Below are 15,626 nucleotides of genomic sequence, written 5' to 3'. Positions count from 1 at the left end.
CGGCTACAGATGAAATTGTGGACTCCTTTTCAAAGGATTTATGTATTTGTATTCAAAGTAAATTATCTTTCCATATAATATTCCTTATTGCTGCAGCTTACTAAAAATGTAAGGAAAGTTATTTTGTTTGTATAGATATTTGTAAATTTCTTTTTTACACTATTAAAATATACAGATAAGACGGTCTTTGTAAGTACCTAAGACTGCTTTTAAAAATCATGTTCCACATAGATTTTTAAGATGTTTTCAAGAAAATGTTACTATCCTTAAGGATGGAGGGGGAAAATAAAAATTAGATTGTACTTGTCAGGAGGCTGCTGAATTCATGAAGACTTTGTTAGCATTTGTCACCACTTGGTATACAAGCCAGTTGATCTAATGGTTAACTTTACATGTTGTTGAAACTGATGTGCTTTCTCCTGATTTTTTTTTCTTAAAGCTTGTGATCAGCATATCTCATAAGTAAATTTAATGTATTGCTTTTTCATTTTCTTAGGTAAAATGGAACTGATTTTGTTGCACTCTTAAGCCCTATTTACATATCTATAGAACTTAAATTTGGTTTCAACATTAGAAAGATTGGATTAGTAATAAACCTACCATTGTAAGACCTCAACTTGATATATCATGTCATAGTAGTCATAGTAAACATTTTCCTTCATAGTAAAAGAAATAAACTTATTTTAGTTTTTTTCTGCTATTATGTTTTAAATTTCGACATGGAATATTTTCCCATCCTCACAGTACTTATTTACTACCCTTTCTCTCCAGCTGGGTTGTCCAAATAAAGTTTGTTTGCCTTTAATATTTGTTTTGAGGTTTTGATTATTTTTTAATTATTGGATCATAAACAAATTTGCATACTTATTCGATTGGTTTCCTCAAAAGTTACAGAACTTTTAGTAAAAACTACATTTTGTTATTAAGAATTTAGTAATAAACATAAGATTTCAAAAGAATTATACAGTTATATTGAGGTCATTCTCTTAAACTACCGTGATTGTTTATTGTAGAACTTATATTGTCAATATTTAGTATGTAATACTATGCTAGTTATGTTAATGGATGTTTTAGGAGATAAAAAGTGTCATAGACTTGACATAAATCAAGCATGGCCTCACCCCCTTACCACATTCCCTGTGTCATATTGAAACCCCTTCAGAATCTTTCCTCATCTATTCTATTATATCCCACTTTCCAAGTATGTGGTTGATTCCATTTCTTTCCATTAAGTCAAAAGATATGCTAGTAAGGTTTAAGGTAACCTCCAAATGAAACTCAAAATTAGGAAATAAATACTTTAAGGGCTCAAAGGCAATAAAATGGCCTGATAATATGTGTGACAGTTATAAGCTACATAAGAGAATACAGGAGGCGGCTATTACAGCTTACATATGGATAGAGACCTCTCCATGGAGCAAGCACAAATGAAATCCTCAAGGTTATGTCCCTTACACTTTGTTAATTTATGAAATATGTCATCTGATGGGTAGACACTAAAATCCAATGTGTTGGTGCCTGCATGTAAAATACTACAAGGTGGTCACTGTCCCGGGTTGGTGTGTCGAGGTACTACATGCTTCCGATGTGCAGTTAGGACAGAACACTGCCAGGTGCCCCCACCCACACATGCCACTAACAACATGTAGTAGGAACAAAAAGCAGCAATACATAGCACAGTGAACCCAGAACGAGAAGCCACCTTTTCTCCTACTGACAAAGATTAAATCATATTCCCTATGTATGGGGAATAATGCTCAAAAAGTCCATTATGGCAGAGGCAAGATTCAGAAGGATAAATTTAAACCTAGATAATAAACTGACAACACACCAGCCAAAAACTTAAAGAACTTTCCTCTCTGGTTTTGACAGAATTACTGAACAGCAAAAATACGAGCACAGATGCTTTCATAAGAATTAAAAATTTAATACTCTCCAAAGGAGCTAAGTTCACAATTAAAGTAATGTTTAGTGAAGGAGTTCTCTACTTCTTGAAATAGTTCTGTATCCTGGGTTCTGATCCTAGATTTCCCAGTCTAAACTTGATTAAGTCACTTATTTCTGGGCCTTACTTTTGTCACCTTATAAGGAAAGAGAAAAGCAACTGGAATAAGATGATTTAAGTCCCAACCAAACCTAAGAGAAGCAAAGTTCTCTGCTGTCAGGTTAGTTTACTACCCAACAGAAAAAATAAGGCAACCAAACAATATAAAAGACTATAATTGGGAAAAAATGTCCACCATAAAAGACTGCTCTAGCACTAGACTGACTACAAGGGTCTAAGATGTCGCAGATAATATAGAGCCATATTTTGAAAAAAGAATCACAGACACAATGTAAAGGGTCACAGGTTCCACATGCAATAAAGAAATTTTCAAAGTCCCAACCAATATACTACTTCTTTGTATATGATATTTCAACAATAAAAAACTAATGTAGGTTGGAGTTCACACCTATGTTATTTGACTACTTAACTGGGACATATGTGCAGTTAAATTTTCTATCTTCCTATTTACTGGGTCATTTATTTCACAACACACCTACAATCCATATCTTACCCAACATGTATGTAGACTCAGGACATTTGAAAAATTCTACGTAATATAGTGTATATATAGGAAAAATTGTCTGTAATCATCTTCACAGCAGTCAGACATCAATCTATTATGTTAATAATTGAGAGTGACAGCACTTTAATCTTTGGAAAATTCCAAAATACATCTCTAACTCCAATTTTTACTTAGTAGCACCTTCAGAAAACCTTACTTTATTCAATGAAAGTTTCATATCTAAAAGTGATTACTGAACTTAAGATTTTTAAATAACTTATATAAATAAAAATGCATCACACAAAATAATAGGTATGAAGACATAGTTTACATATTTTAAACTCATCATCACAAACCATAGCAGTGATTATTGAAGGGCACTCAGTATTATGAGTTGGAAAGCTGCTCCTTGAACAGGCTGATCATGCATTGAGTTTCAGTCTATCTTGGTTCAAACTATTTGGTAACATTTGCATGTCAAATACATAGTGAATATATCGATAGATTTCCTCGGCCTTTTGATGAGTTACGTGTGCATAGATGGAGATTTCTTGAGGTGAGCTGAAAAAAAAGAAAAATATCACACTAGAACTTAATAATTTTGTTTAAAAAACACCAAGTAGGGGCATCCCTGGTGGCCTAGGGGTTAAGTCTCAGCACTATCACTATGAAGGCCTAACTTTGATCCCCAGCCAGGGAGCTAACCAGCATGGTATAGGAGACCTCTCCTGTCTCACCCGCTGTTCCCCTTAGTAGTCTATTTCAGGAAATCCGACTGTTCTCCCTACTCTCTCTCTGGCAAATTATCTCACCCCCATGGCCTGTGCACAATACCCCAATTCTTCTATGCATAATAAATACATAAAACCTTAACAAAAAAACCAAACACAAAAGCTTTAAGAAAATCATCTCTCCCTGAGCATTCCACATCCAATTAACATATCTTTAGTATTAGTTTAAATAAAAAGCATATTCCCTATACTTAAAATCATATATAACAATAATTTCAACATCTTACATGGGCCTTTAATTAAAATTAACCTATTTTCTTTTAAAGTGAATTCTTTTTTTTTTTTCTCTTTTTTTTTTTTTTATAGAGGCATTTTATTTATTTATTTATTTGTTTGTTTTGTTTATACATGCACTGGGTACAGTCAGAAGCGCGGGAGGGTGAGAGAATTCACCAGAGCCAGAGTGGGGAGCAGAGCAGGCAGAAGGACCGAAGTACACTGCTTAGGGGAGCAGCGGGCGGCAGGAGAGGTCTGCGCGCCATGTGGGACCCTCCTCCAGTGGCCGGGGAGCAGCCGGGGATCGAACCGGCACCGCAGAAGCCGCGGGCAGCTTTGCAACCCAGCACTCAACCGCTGCGCCACCGGGGAGGCCCAGCTTGAACATTTTTTTAGTTAAGAACTAAACAGCCCAGAAATATTAGGATGCAAGTGCTATCTGTCCAGCTCCTGATAAGGCTCTAAGCTCTTCCAAAGCAAAGCCTGTTTTTTTCCCATTAATGTTTTCAGCTTCAAACAGTGACTACTATATGTTGGCAAGCAAACATGAAATAATCAAACATGCACCGTCTATTTTTAAAAAATGCTTATGAAATGTTTCTAAGACTCTTTAAAATAACCATTTAAAAACATCAAAACAGACATACCTGTTAGTCATCTTTTTCACAGAAGAAAACTGGTAACACATATTTAATGCCGTTACATAACTTATATTGGGAATACTTAGGTAAAATTGAAGAGCCTCACATTTATTACTGTTCACCACTGTTGGAACACGAATACCCATATTCTTTCTTCGTTCCACTAAACACAGCTCCTTTAGCAAATTTGCAGTTTCTTCTTGGCAGGAACTGAAAAGAATTCGGATTCCAGCACCAATTAAGGTAGTCAGCAGGCTATCGTAAGTCTTTGTTCTCCTAAACATCCTGGATGAGATTCCTAAATATTTTATATTTAAGAAAATGAAAACCATAGTAACTTACATTAAGTAGAAATATTAATAGCATATATTAAAATCCCAAGATCTATACCATTAGGCAAACTATTGTGTCATATTATACTAAGAAAAACATTACAGCTACAGAATGAAATTGATTCTCAAAATATATGAGAGATAAAATTTGGAGAATTGTCTTGGTGAGAGTCTTGAATTGTAACAGATAGCAAAGATAAGTAGGCAGGAGAGAGCTTATATTTGTAAATAATACTTTCCTGAAGGCCAAGACCTTACCTATTAATAATGTCTAAAATTCTTTAAAAAAAAAAAAAAAAGAGTTACTTATTTATGCATACAAGAGCTGGGGTGTAGGCCAGAGATGTAGGATGGTGGGGGCAGGGGAATGAGAGGACTCACCAGAGACAGAGTAGGGAGCAGAACAGGCAGATCTACTGAAATACACTGCTGAGGGGAGCAGCAGGGGAGACAGGAGAGGTCTGCTGCAACATGTGGGTCACCTTCCTGGCCAGAGTTCGAACTTGTGCTGCAGTAGCTTCATAGTGCTGAGACTTAACCCCTTGCACCACCAGGGAGGGCCCTAATGTCTAAAATTTTTAATGCACACACAGATGCAGGATTCATTAAGTATCAGTTTAGCTGATATAAAATTACATGTATTTATCCAAAGAATAACTCAATACCCTGCACACGCTTTGTAATATCCTCTTTAACTCATGCCTATTAACTTACTTCCCTACACTTGCCATTCATTTTTTCCCCCTATATTCTACCTATATTCTATTTTGGCACTCTTCACTATGCCAAAAATAAGAATAAAAAATAAAGAACTTTTCCAGAACTTACTATGTTCCTTTCCTCTTTATTCCAAATCTATTTCCTTTATAAAGGATACATTGGTAAAGAGAAAATTACAAATTTTTTTTCACTGGGAGGCCCCAACACCTAAAGCCCTTATATCAGATTTAAAAAGAAAACGCTGAAAAAATGATTTATCTATCCCCCACTGACAGCATGAGATAAAAAGATGTGTTGTTCAATTCCCAAACCAATGTTTCACATATACTATATTGTTTCCTTTTACATAATAACTACAAGTTTTGAATTCTTCCATTGTAGCTTTACCTGTATGATTTCACTCTCTCCTCATAACAAATATATAATTAATTCCTCAGGGGAAGGGCTTTGTCAATGGAACATAACAATGCATCATGCCAGATCTCAATGTGACTTCTGATTCTATATTTTTTAATTATTCTCAGGGACTCCTCATACACATTAACCATAAAACCTCCCCAGAAGAAGCTCCAATATTGTACTTCCGAATGCATTTAGGCATCCACTTCAGTGACCATCGAGAACATATTCAAAATTGAAAACCTTGTCCCTCAAAATCTGCTGCTTCTCTTATATACATAATTTCTTTTTTTTAAAGATTTATTTATTAATGCATACAAGAACTGGGGTACAGACCAGGAGTGCAGGGGATAAGAGGATTCACCAAAGACATAGTGGGGACAGAATAGGCAGAATGGCTGAAATACACTGCTGAGGGGCGCAGCCGCCGAGCAGGAGAGGTTCCCTGTGCCATGTGGGCAGGAGAGGTCTGCTGAGCCATGTGGGTTGCTCTCTGGCTGGCCGGGGATCGAACTTGTGCAGCAGAGGCTATGGATAGCTTCACAGTGCTGGGCTTAACCCCTTGCTCCACCAGGGAGGCCCTGTACATAATTTCAATAGCACTACCACCTAACTGCCCAATGACCAAGAAATTGGTAAAAATCAAGAGTGATTTTTGATGCCTTCTCTCAACAGCTTATGCTAACCCTCCTCAACTTCTTGAATCCTGCTCCTTTTCCCCACTGCTGTCTTATTTAAGGCACTTCTTTCTGGGCTCCTGAAAAAGACTAACGATTGGTTCACAAACCTTCAATCTCTCTCCTTTTAATCCTCATAAACTGCATTTACAAAGACTAATGAACAACATGACATTATGTAAATACGAAATGGCATTCATGAATCAGGTAATTTCATTTTAAGAGCTTCTCAAATCCTCACAGGAGGATGAACTAAATAGTCAAGTTCTTTTATAACAACCTTAAAAACAAAAATATTTTAAAATACAAACCTGTTTTTTCTCTGTCCTTTTCCACAATCACACATATTCTTTCAAACATACTTTGTAGGTGCTGGATCTGATCAATGAACTTGTTCTTATTGGCACCATTTAACATCTTGGAATGAGACCTCCTTTCTACCACCATGCGATTACTCACAATGTAATCACAACCATTAAGAGGACAAACCTCTACCTGTAGGCCATGAATTGCTCTTAGGGAAGAAATTACTTCTGAACCAGAAGTGATTTCACGAGAATCTACAAGAATACAAGTTCTTTGGTCTTCCTGTGGAAGACTAAGAGAAGCATGTGCGCTGGCCAAATGCGGTCTTGAGTTGGAACAAGAGGCCACTGAAGTGCTAGACTCCTTAGGAACACTACCAACCTGAAGAAATGGAAAATAGCAATCACGATCAGGTTAAACCTATATTAGCATCATACACTTCTAACACCTGAAAGGGATTTTTTTCTCTACTGATACATTTTTTTTAATTTTTAAATAATCTTACTTCAACATGAACATGACTATGTAGACAAAGGACTAAGACCACTTCATACATAGTAGTATAGCTTCAATTAAAAAAAAAATAGAGAAAGAAATGTTGGTGAGGATATAAAAACAAAACTGGGACACCCATTGCTGTGGAATGTACGATGGTGTGGCCACTAGAAAACAGTGGTGATTCCTCAAAAAGTTAACTACAGAATTACCATATGACCAAGATTTCTAGTGCTAAGTATATGCCCAAATGAAAGTGATTGAGGTATTTGTATGACATTAAAACATAAAATTATAGAGAAAATAATTAGAACTGCATTTAAAAATAACCTTTTTCTGTAAATAAAATTAAAAGGCAAAGGACAGACAAGGAATACCATTAGCAATAGACAAGCCAAGTAGACATTAACATTTTTAATACCTGAGGGTTTTTGACAGGATAGTTATTTTCTGTCTTCTCAAATTAACTCAATTTTTTTCCTCTCCTAATTTTAAGTGAGAAAAATCATACTGTATGGAATTGTAGGATTAGCTAACAGACCTTTAAATACACTTCTCTTAAAATCTATTTACCTTTTTCACAGTCCTCAAGGTATTACATACATGACCTATTTTTCAGTGAGAGCATGTCAAAGTGGAAATGTAAATAGTGCTTACTGGTTTTCAAAGTACTGTACATACATCACCTACCTTGACCTTTGGAATTACTATCTTTATAGTACGAATGAGTAAAAGGCTCTAAGAAATTAAGTACTTTTCTGTCCTCCTATCTATTATAAAAGTTAATTTAACCAATTTTATGTTACTTGTGTCTTGAGAAATAACTGAGCCAAAAATGATTAGGGACAATTTAAATCTGAAAACACCAATTTGAGAACCACTGTGTGAAAATTAGAGGTTGTTACTGAGGCAGAAAGGACTGAAACAACTGGAATAAAAGAAAAATAGAAATATAGGTCTTGGGGGCCTCCCTGGCGGCATAAGGGGTTAAGTATCAGCACTATGAAGCTAACGGCAGCAACTGCAGAACCAGTTCAATCCCCAACCAGAGAGCTGAACCACATTGCGCAGCAGACCTCTCCTGTCTCACCCACTGCTCCCCTCAGCAGTGTATGTCTGTCAATATGCCTGTTCTGCTCCCCACTCTGTCTCTGGTGAAGCCTCTCACCCCCTGTACCTCTGGCCTACACCCCAAATCTCATATGCATAAATAAATAAATCTTGGGAAAAAAAGAATATAGGTCTAGATCTTACTCCAAGATAACAAAGAAATGAGCCAACATTACAACTTTAATTAAACCCTATTTTTAGCAAATTTACTGTAACTATAAGCTCCTAACAACTGAAAATGGCTTTAGGGATTATTTCAGCAATAGCGAGGTAGGAAGAAGCTGAAAACTGAACTTCTTAGCCATTCTGGAAGGAAAGAAATTAAAAGGAAGTATATGAGGTGGTGGCCCTATACTCCTGTCCCCCCAAAAAGAGATTATGTATCTGAAGTCTTTAGCAGGGAAAAGAAAAGTCAATCTAGGAACTAGTTCTGAGTATGTCATTTCTGTCATTTTACCTTGCAAAAGTACATTTTCCTACATTCTTTTTATAAGAAAGGAATGCAAACTAAAAAAAAAAAGCTTTTAGTAAAGATATGTAGCTTTTTCACAATAATTTAATCCATACCTTCAAGTGAACTGGATATTTTCTATAATCTTTCTGTAAATCAACAGTAGTGAGTGATGGTAAAGTAGTTTTGATTTTATTACAGCTCTCAGCTTTGAAATCCAAGACATCAGAAATTGTATCCTTTAAATTAAGTGGTATATGTTGTTTCTGCTTTGGCAGTTGATTGGTATTTGGATCAGAATGGTCCCTGGATTGCAAAGCAGACTCAGAAGGCACTAAATTCAAACAATGATTTTGCTGTTTGCACTTATCATCAGTGCTAGGATTAACCACAATTCTGTATTCCTGTTTATCATTTACATCATTTTCTTCCTCACTTGAATCATCTGCTAAAATAATCCTGGATAATTTCTTTTTAGAAGGAGCATAATTTTGTCTCATCTTCATTTGTTTTATCTTTACTGCACGTCGCGTTTCATATTTTTTACGCCCATTTACAAAGCAATCTTCAGCTATTATGTTAAAATCAACACAGACTTCTTCTTCACTTGATTGGCTTTTGCAAGACTCTTCTTCATCAACACAAAAACTGTCTTCTAAATAGGTTTCATCCTGCTCAGGAATCTATTAAAAATAGAAATATTATAATTTTTTCAGAAAATCAGCATGTAATTTTTCTTTTAAGTGCATGAGATTTTTGTGAACACTTATTTGACACACCTTATTAATCCAGGCACCTATTCACAAAAAATATACATTTATGGAAGATAATGGCAACTCGGGGGTTTAAAAAGGAAAGATTTACCCTCTAGAAATTTACATTCTAGTGTAGAGAGCCATAAAAATAAATAGTAATAATGTGATAAACAATGTGATTTATTTACAATGTGTCAAGTGCTATTTGATAAACACAGTGGAAATGCAGAAATATGAGTGATCATGTTAGCAAACTGAACATGGCAATTTATAAGCAAGTAAGAACAACATGAAAATGTTATCTATAAAAGAAAAATTACCTGTATTTTAGGATATAACATTTTATTGAAAAAACCACTTTCTTTTTTTTTTTTAAATATTCTTTTTTTTTTTTTTTTTAAGATTTATCTATTTGTTTGTTTGTTTGTTTGTTTATACAAACACTGGGTACAGTCAGGAGCGCAGGAGGGTGAGAGAATTCACCAGAGCCAGAGCGGGGAGCAGAGCAGGCAGAAGAACCGAAGTACACTGCTGAGGGGAGCAGCGGGCGGCAGGAGAGGTCTGCGCGCCATGTGGGACCCTCCTCTGGTGGCCGGGGAGCAGCCGGGGATCGAACGGGTGCTTCAGAGGCTGCGGGCAGCTTCGCAACCCAGCGCTCAACCGCTGCGCCACCGGGGAGGCCCAAAAACCACTTTCTTATTAAAAAAATATAAGAAGTAAAAATTTAGTGGATGATGTTCTATTTACTTCCTTTAAACATTCTCCTAACTGTAAAATAATTCAGTAGTGTATTCTAATTAAGTCAAATTTTTAAATGAATAATTTGATCACATTAGGACTGGGAGGGATTTTTAGAATTTATTTAGTCTACCTTCCTGACTGAGCAGAAATTATCCCAAATAGCTCTAATAGAAAAATTTTAGAAATAAAATGAAGATTTCATTAATAAGAACACAGTAAAACATCATGATCAGGAAATTATCCACGACATTTCTTTAGTTCATACCTGTGAGAAAATGTTTATGTTGTTATGATTCTTACGTATAATTTGACATTTATTCCTCATCAGTGGACTATGTAAGGATTTCAGGTAAACAGCTCTCATTTCAGAATCTGCGTAAAGATAATAAGTATTTCAAGTAGCAAAATTATTTAAATGAAAACGAGCATTTAACTCTAACCTATTCCAAATTCACGTAATTCAAACCTTGTGGAATTAATACACAGAAGAAATTTAATATATGTTGAAACATCTAAAAATTATTCAAAACACAAAGCTAGGACATTGCATTTGAAATGAACTATATATAGTTGTGTTGTTATTGACAATTTATTTAGGTCTCTGACTTAGCTATCTCCCTCCTCTGAAAGTGAGGATTAGGATAGTGCCTTTTTTCTTTTTAAAGATTTATTTTATTTATTTATACATACAAGAGCTTGGGTGCAGGCCAGAGATTGGGGGGAGAGGGTTGGTGAGTAGATTCACCAGAGAAAGAGTGGGGAGCAGAAGAGTCAGATTTACTGAAACACACTGCTGAGGGGAGCAGCGGGCAAGACAGGAGAGGTCTGCTGCACCATGTGGGTTAGCTCCCTGGCTGAGGATGAACTAGTATTGCAGTGGAGTGGCAGCGGATAGCAACTTAACTCTTTGCGCTACCAGGGAGGCCCTAGAATAGCGCCTTTTCATGAAAAATAAATGCATGAAGACCTTTGGACTGTACCTAGTTTGTAAAAAGTATTCAATAAAACATAAGAAATCCAGGCAAAAAGAAAACAAGCTTAAAAAATACTAAAGGCAGTAGTCAACAGTACTTATGCTCCCTAATTTTCAGGGAAGTAGAAACTGGGAAACACACAGGTTTTTATTTATGCCTCTATTATTTTGAAAAGTTATAATATAGAAAAGAGAACAAAAGAAAGACATAAAGAAAGATTATATGGACTTGAGAAAGATTAAAAAAAAATCTTTGAAATTCTACATATTTCAAACATACAGTATCTAAAATGGAATTTCAGATATCCCTTCTCTCCATCTTAACTGCTCCACCTGCAGGCTCCCAATGTGAGATAAAACCAACTAAGTCCAGGGCCTACCCTGGTGGCGCAGTGGTTGAGCGCTAGGCTGTGAGGCTGCCCGCAGCCTCTGCAGTGCCGGTTCAATCCCCGGCAGATGGGTGAGAGTCCCGCATGGCGCACAGACCTCTCCTGCCGCCTGCTGCCTTGGTCCTTCTGCCTGTTCTGCTCCCCGCTCTGGCTCTGGTGAATTCTCTCACCCTCCCACGCTTCTGGCTGTGCCCAGTGCTTGTATAAATAAATAAATAAAATTTAAAAAAAAAAAGCAACTAAGTCCAGTAGGCCCAAGCCCAGATTCTTCTTTTCCTCTTTGAAACTTCAGAAAATTCTGTCCACTACAATATGTAGATTCCAATCATTCTCACCTTCTCATTATTACCACCTTGTTAAAAGTATCATTCCTTGATTTGATTACTACAGTAGCCTCTTAAGTGGTCTCTTCTACCTTTGATGACCTTTAGGCCTTTCTCAAAAAAGTTAAGAGAGTAAGCCAAATCATGAGCTGGCTGCTCACTTCTTACAATTCCCCTTCTCCCTTATTTAATTTCAGTCACAGTTCAATTCTTTGAACACTCCCAGGCATGCTCCTGCCTCAGGGCCTTTATATAGGTTGTCATCTTTATATCAACATTCTCCCACCAGATTATTCTATGAACAGGCAAAACTGCTTCTGTTAATGAACATCAAGAGCATAACACTGGGCCTCCCTGGTGGCGCAAGGGGTTAAGACGCACCCTGCGAAGCTGTCCGCAGCCACTGCAGCGCGAGTTCAATCCCCAGCATGCCAGGGAGCAGTCCACATGGCGCAGCAGACCTCTCCTGACTCACCCACTGCTCCCCTCAGCAGTATACTTCAGTTGATCTACTTATTCTGTTCCCCGCTCTGTCTCTGGTGAATCCTCTCACCCCCCAACATCTCTGGCCTGTACCCCAGCTCTTGTATGCATAAATATATAAATCTTAAAAAAAAAAAAAGCATAACACTAAGAAAACTTATTCTGCAAATCATATCAGTATCAATAACATAGTACTAAGAACTTTGGTTTCATAAAGTCATGGACCTTAGGAAACTGTGTTTTAAATCAAGTCAGGTACTACAGGAACAGAAGAAATAGCAAGCTCTGTGAAAGATCAAAATATTGAACCCACCAGAATCATTCCTTTTTCTATTACAGCCAGTCTGAGCCATCTGCTCTTAATGTACTATAGATCTATTCAAGCATTGCTTGGAATGACAATTTTCCAAAAGTAGGTTGCACATAGTTGGCAAATTTAATAATCTGGCTTTGAGTTTCAGCTGGTTGTAATAATTTGCCTAGCTAAACTCCTGTCTCCTCTTAGTCTTGGTCACCTTCTCAAGGAGACTTTCCCCTAATTGCCTTATTTAAGATTGCAACTTGTCTTTTATTAATCCTCCAAACCTACCACTCCAAATATTCACCTTATTCAATTTTCTTTATTTTTCTGTAATTTTAATTTTTTTGTGTAGAACTGGGGTGTAGGCCAGAGGTATGGGGGTGAGAAGATTCACCAGAGACAGAGTGGGGAGCAGAACAGGAGATTTACTGAAATACACTGATAAGGGAACCAGTGGGTGAGACAGGAGAGGTCTGCTGTACCATATGTGGGTTAGCTCCCTGGCCAGGGATTGAACCTAGGCCTTGGCAATGATAGCGCTGAGACTTATTCTCTAGGACACCAAGGCGACCCCTCTGTAATTTTTTCATCTTAAAATATATTCAATAATTTGGCTATTAGTGTATTACCTCTTTCCATTCAGATGGAAGTGTCTTAAGGACTGGGATTTTTGTCAGTTTCATTCACTGAATTTCAAGATGTATTCATTTTTTTTTTAAAAGATTTATCTTTTTTTTTTTTTGAAAGGAAATTTGTACTCCTTTATTTATTACAGCATTATTTACTATAGCTAGACTATGGAAACAAACTAAAAGGTCCAGAACAGATAAGTGGCTCAAGATGATACATTCTTGTCCATGTTTTCTGGAGTACATGTGCAAGAGTCTCCCAGAATTGCAAAACTTCGGAAGCAGGAAGCACACATATTCCAATTGACTAGGTAATGACAGATTATTTTCCTACCAAGATGGTTGCACCATTTTATACTTCTGCCTACTGTATGTAGGAGTTCTGATTGCTCTGCATTCTCTTCAATTTTGCATCTAGTGAGAGCAAAATAGTTGCTATTTTAATTTCCATTCTCCCTTTTGATGAGGTTGAATATATTTGCATATGTTTATTGATCCTGCATCTTTCTTCTTCCATGAAATAACCAATGTATATAAGATTGTTAATTATTCAAATTATGTGAATATCCAACATATTAATTCTTTGTCAATTGTAGTATGCATCAAGTGCTTCCTACTAGTTGTGAGTTACATTTTAATTGCTTTATAAAATTGGGCTAATATTTTCACCATTTTTTTTTTAATTTTTTCATTTATTTCTAGACATTGCCAAATTGTCTTTTTAACCTTTCAAAATCAGTAGATATCATAGTATACAGACATTTTGCTTTTCAAATAAACCTATAATGAGTTCTCTAATTTTTATAACTATAAATTTTGTTATTTTTCATTGATATTTAGGAATTTTGTTATGAATATTCATTATTTCTTTTTTTTAAATAATAAATTTTATTTTTATATTCCCCATACAGTTGCAACCCCCCCATTCTGACCCCAATCCGTCCCCTCCCGCAAGATTTATCTATTTATGCATACAAGAGCTGGGGTACAGGACAGAGATGCAGGGGGACAAGAGGATTCACCAGAGACAGAGTGGGGAACAGACAGGCAGACTGACTAAAATACACTGATGAGGGGAGCGTGGGCAAGACAGGAGAGGCCCATGGCGCCATGTGGGTTGCTCCCTGGTAGGCTGAGGATCAAACTCGTGCTGTAGAGGCTGTGGACTGCCTCACAGTGCGTTGCTCAACCCCTTATGCCACCATGGAGGCCCTAGATGTGTTCACTTTCTAAAGAACCTAACATAGTAACAGGCATATAAGCACTAAATATTTGTTAATAAATAAACGTTTGACACTGAATCAATCAGGACATTTGGGAAAGAAATAGTCAAAGACAACGACTTTAAACAACCAAGCCTAATTTAAAGCACATATGACAGAATTTAAATGAAGATGAATAGTTACACATACCATATTTAATTCCTTTTGAAGTCAAGGCTCTTTGAAAACTGACTTAATCATTAAAAGCATTGAAGTAAAAAGAAGCATCATTACATCATTTACCATTTACAGCCTGTGAAAGTTGAGTCTCATCATTTAAGAAGTCAAGTAATGAGGAATCTTTTTCATTTTCCGACTCATTTTCATCAGATGAAACACATTCTGCATCTTCTTGGGAAAGTTCTGCTTCATCGTCTAAAAATTTCCTAGCCACAAGCTAAGACAAATTAGAAAACATAAAGATACCCTTAAGAAAATCATTTTACTTCCCTTAAGTAATTGGAAATAGTTCTGGAAAATGAAGCTCTCGCCAATGCTATTAAGACCAAGACTAATAAAAACAGAAAACTGATAAAGTAGCATAAGTATTTAAAATTTCTTGCGTTAATACTTGTGTTATAATAAAGTGTAAGCAAAATAAAATACAAATCTGCAAGTCAGCTTGCTAAATATTTCTTAATAAGAATGAAGTCTTTTGAGTCTTGTGGCTAATTTTTCCAGGAAAAATACTGTACTACATAGAGACTGATTAAAAAGAAATAATGTGCTGGGCCTCCCCGGTGGCACAGTGGTTGAGTGCTGGGCTGCAAAACTGCCTGCAGCCTCTGCAGAGCCAGTTCAAAAACCAGACTCCAGGTGAGGGTCCCACATGCCATGCAGACCTCTCCTGCTGCACCCACTGCTCCCCTCAGCAGTGTACTTCGTCAGTCTGCCTGTTCTGCTCCCCACTCTGACTGGTGAATTCCCTCACCCTCCCACACTTCTGACCATACCCAGTGCTTGTATAAATGTATAAATAAATAAACAAATAAATAAGTCTTTTAAAAATAAATAAATAAATAATGTGCTATAAATTATTTTCCAAAGATTTAAATATGAGATATGAAAATATATGATTATAAA

At 36.4% G+C, this 15,626-nt stretch overlaps 1 protein-coding gene across 2 annotated transcripts in view; it reads right to left on the bottom strand.

Moving 5' to 3' along the window:
- Positions 1 to 2,971: 2,971 nt before the first annotated feature.
- The window catches only part of FANCM (FA complementation group M), a gene marked incomplete at both ends in the record, with an annotated part of 51,539 nt that continues 38,884 nt past the window's right edge, over positions 2,972 to 15,626 (bottom strand). For both annotated transcript variants that reach the window (XM_084241178.1, XM_084241179.1), the window contains 6 exons: positions 2,972 to 3,110; positions 4,204 to 4,495; positions 6,637 to 7,012; positions 8,804 to 9,370; positions 10,449 to 10,555; positions 14,787 to 14,940. In XM_084241178.1, coding sequence (XP_084097304.1) covers positions 2,972 to 3,110; positions 4,204 to 4,495; positions 6,637 to 7,012; positions 8,804 to 9,370; positions 10,449 to 10,555; positions 14,787 to 14,940 — 1,635 coding nt within the window. The remainder of the gene's footprint in view (positions 3,111 to 4,203; positions 4,496 to 6,636; positions 7,013 to 8,803; positions 9,371 to 10,448; positions 10,556 to 14,786; positions 14,941 to 15,626) is intronic.

This window comes from Talpa europaea (genome assembly GCF_964194135.1).
Source record: "Talpa europaea genome assembly, chromosome: 8".
Taxonomy (NCBI): domain Eukaryota; kingdom Metazoa; phylum Chordata; class Mammalia; order Eulipotyphla; family Talpidae; genus Talpa; species Talpa europaea.
The sequence above is the reverse complement of the archived record's forward strand: the minus strand, read 5'-3'. Positions and strand labels throughout refer to the sequence as shown.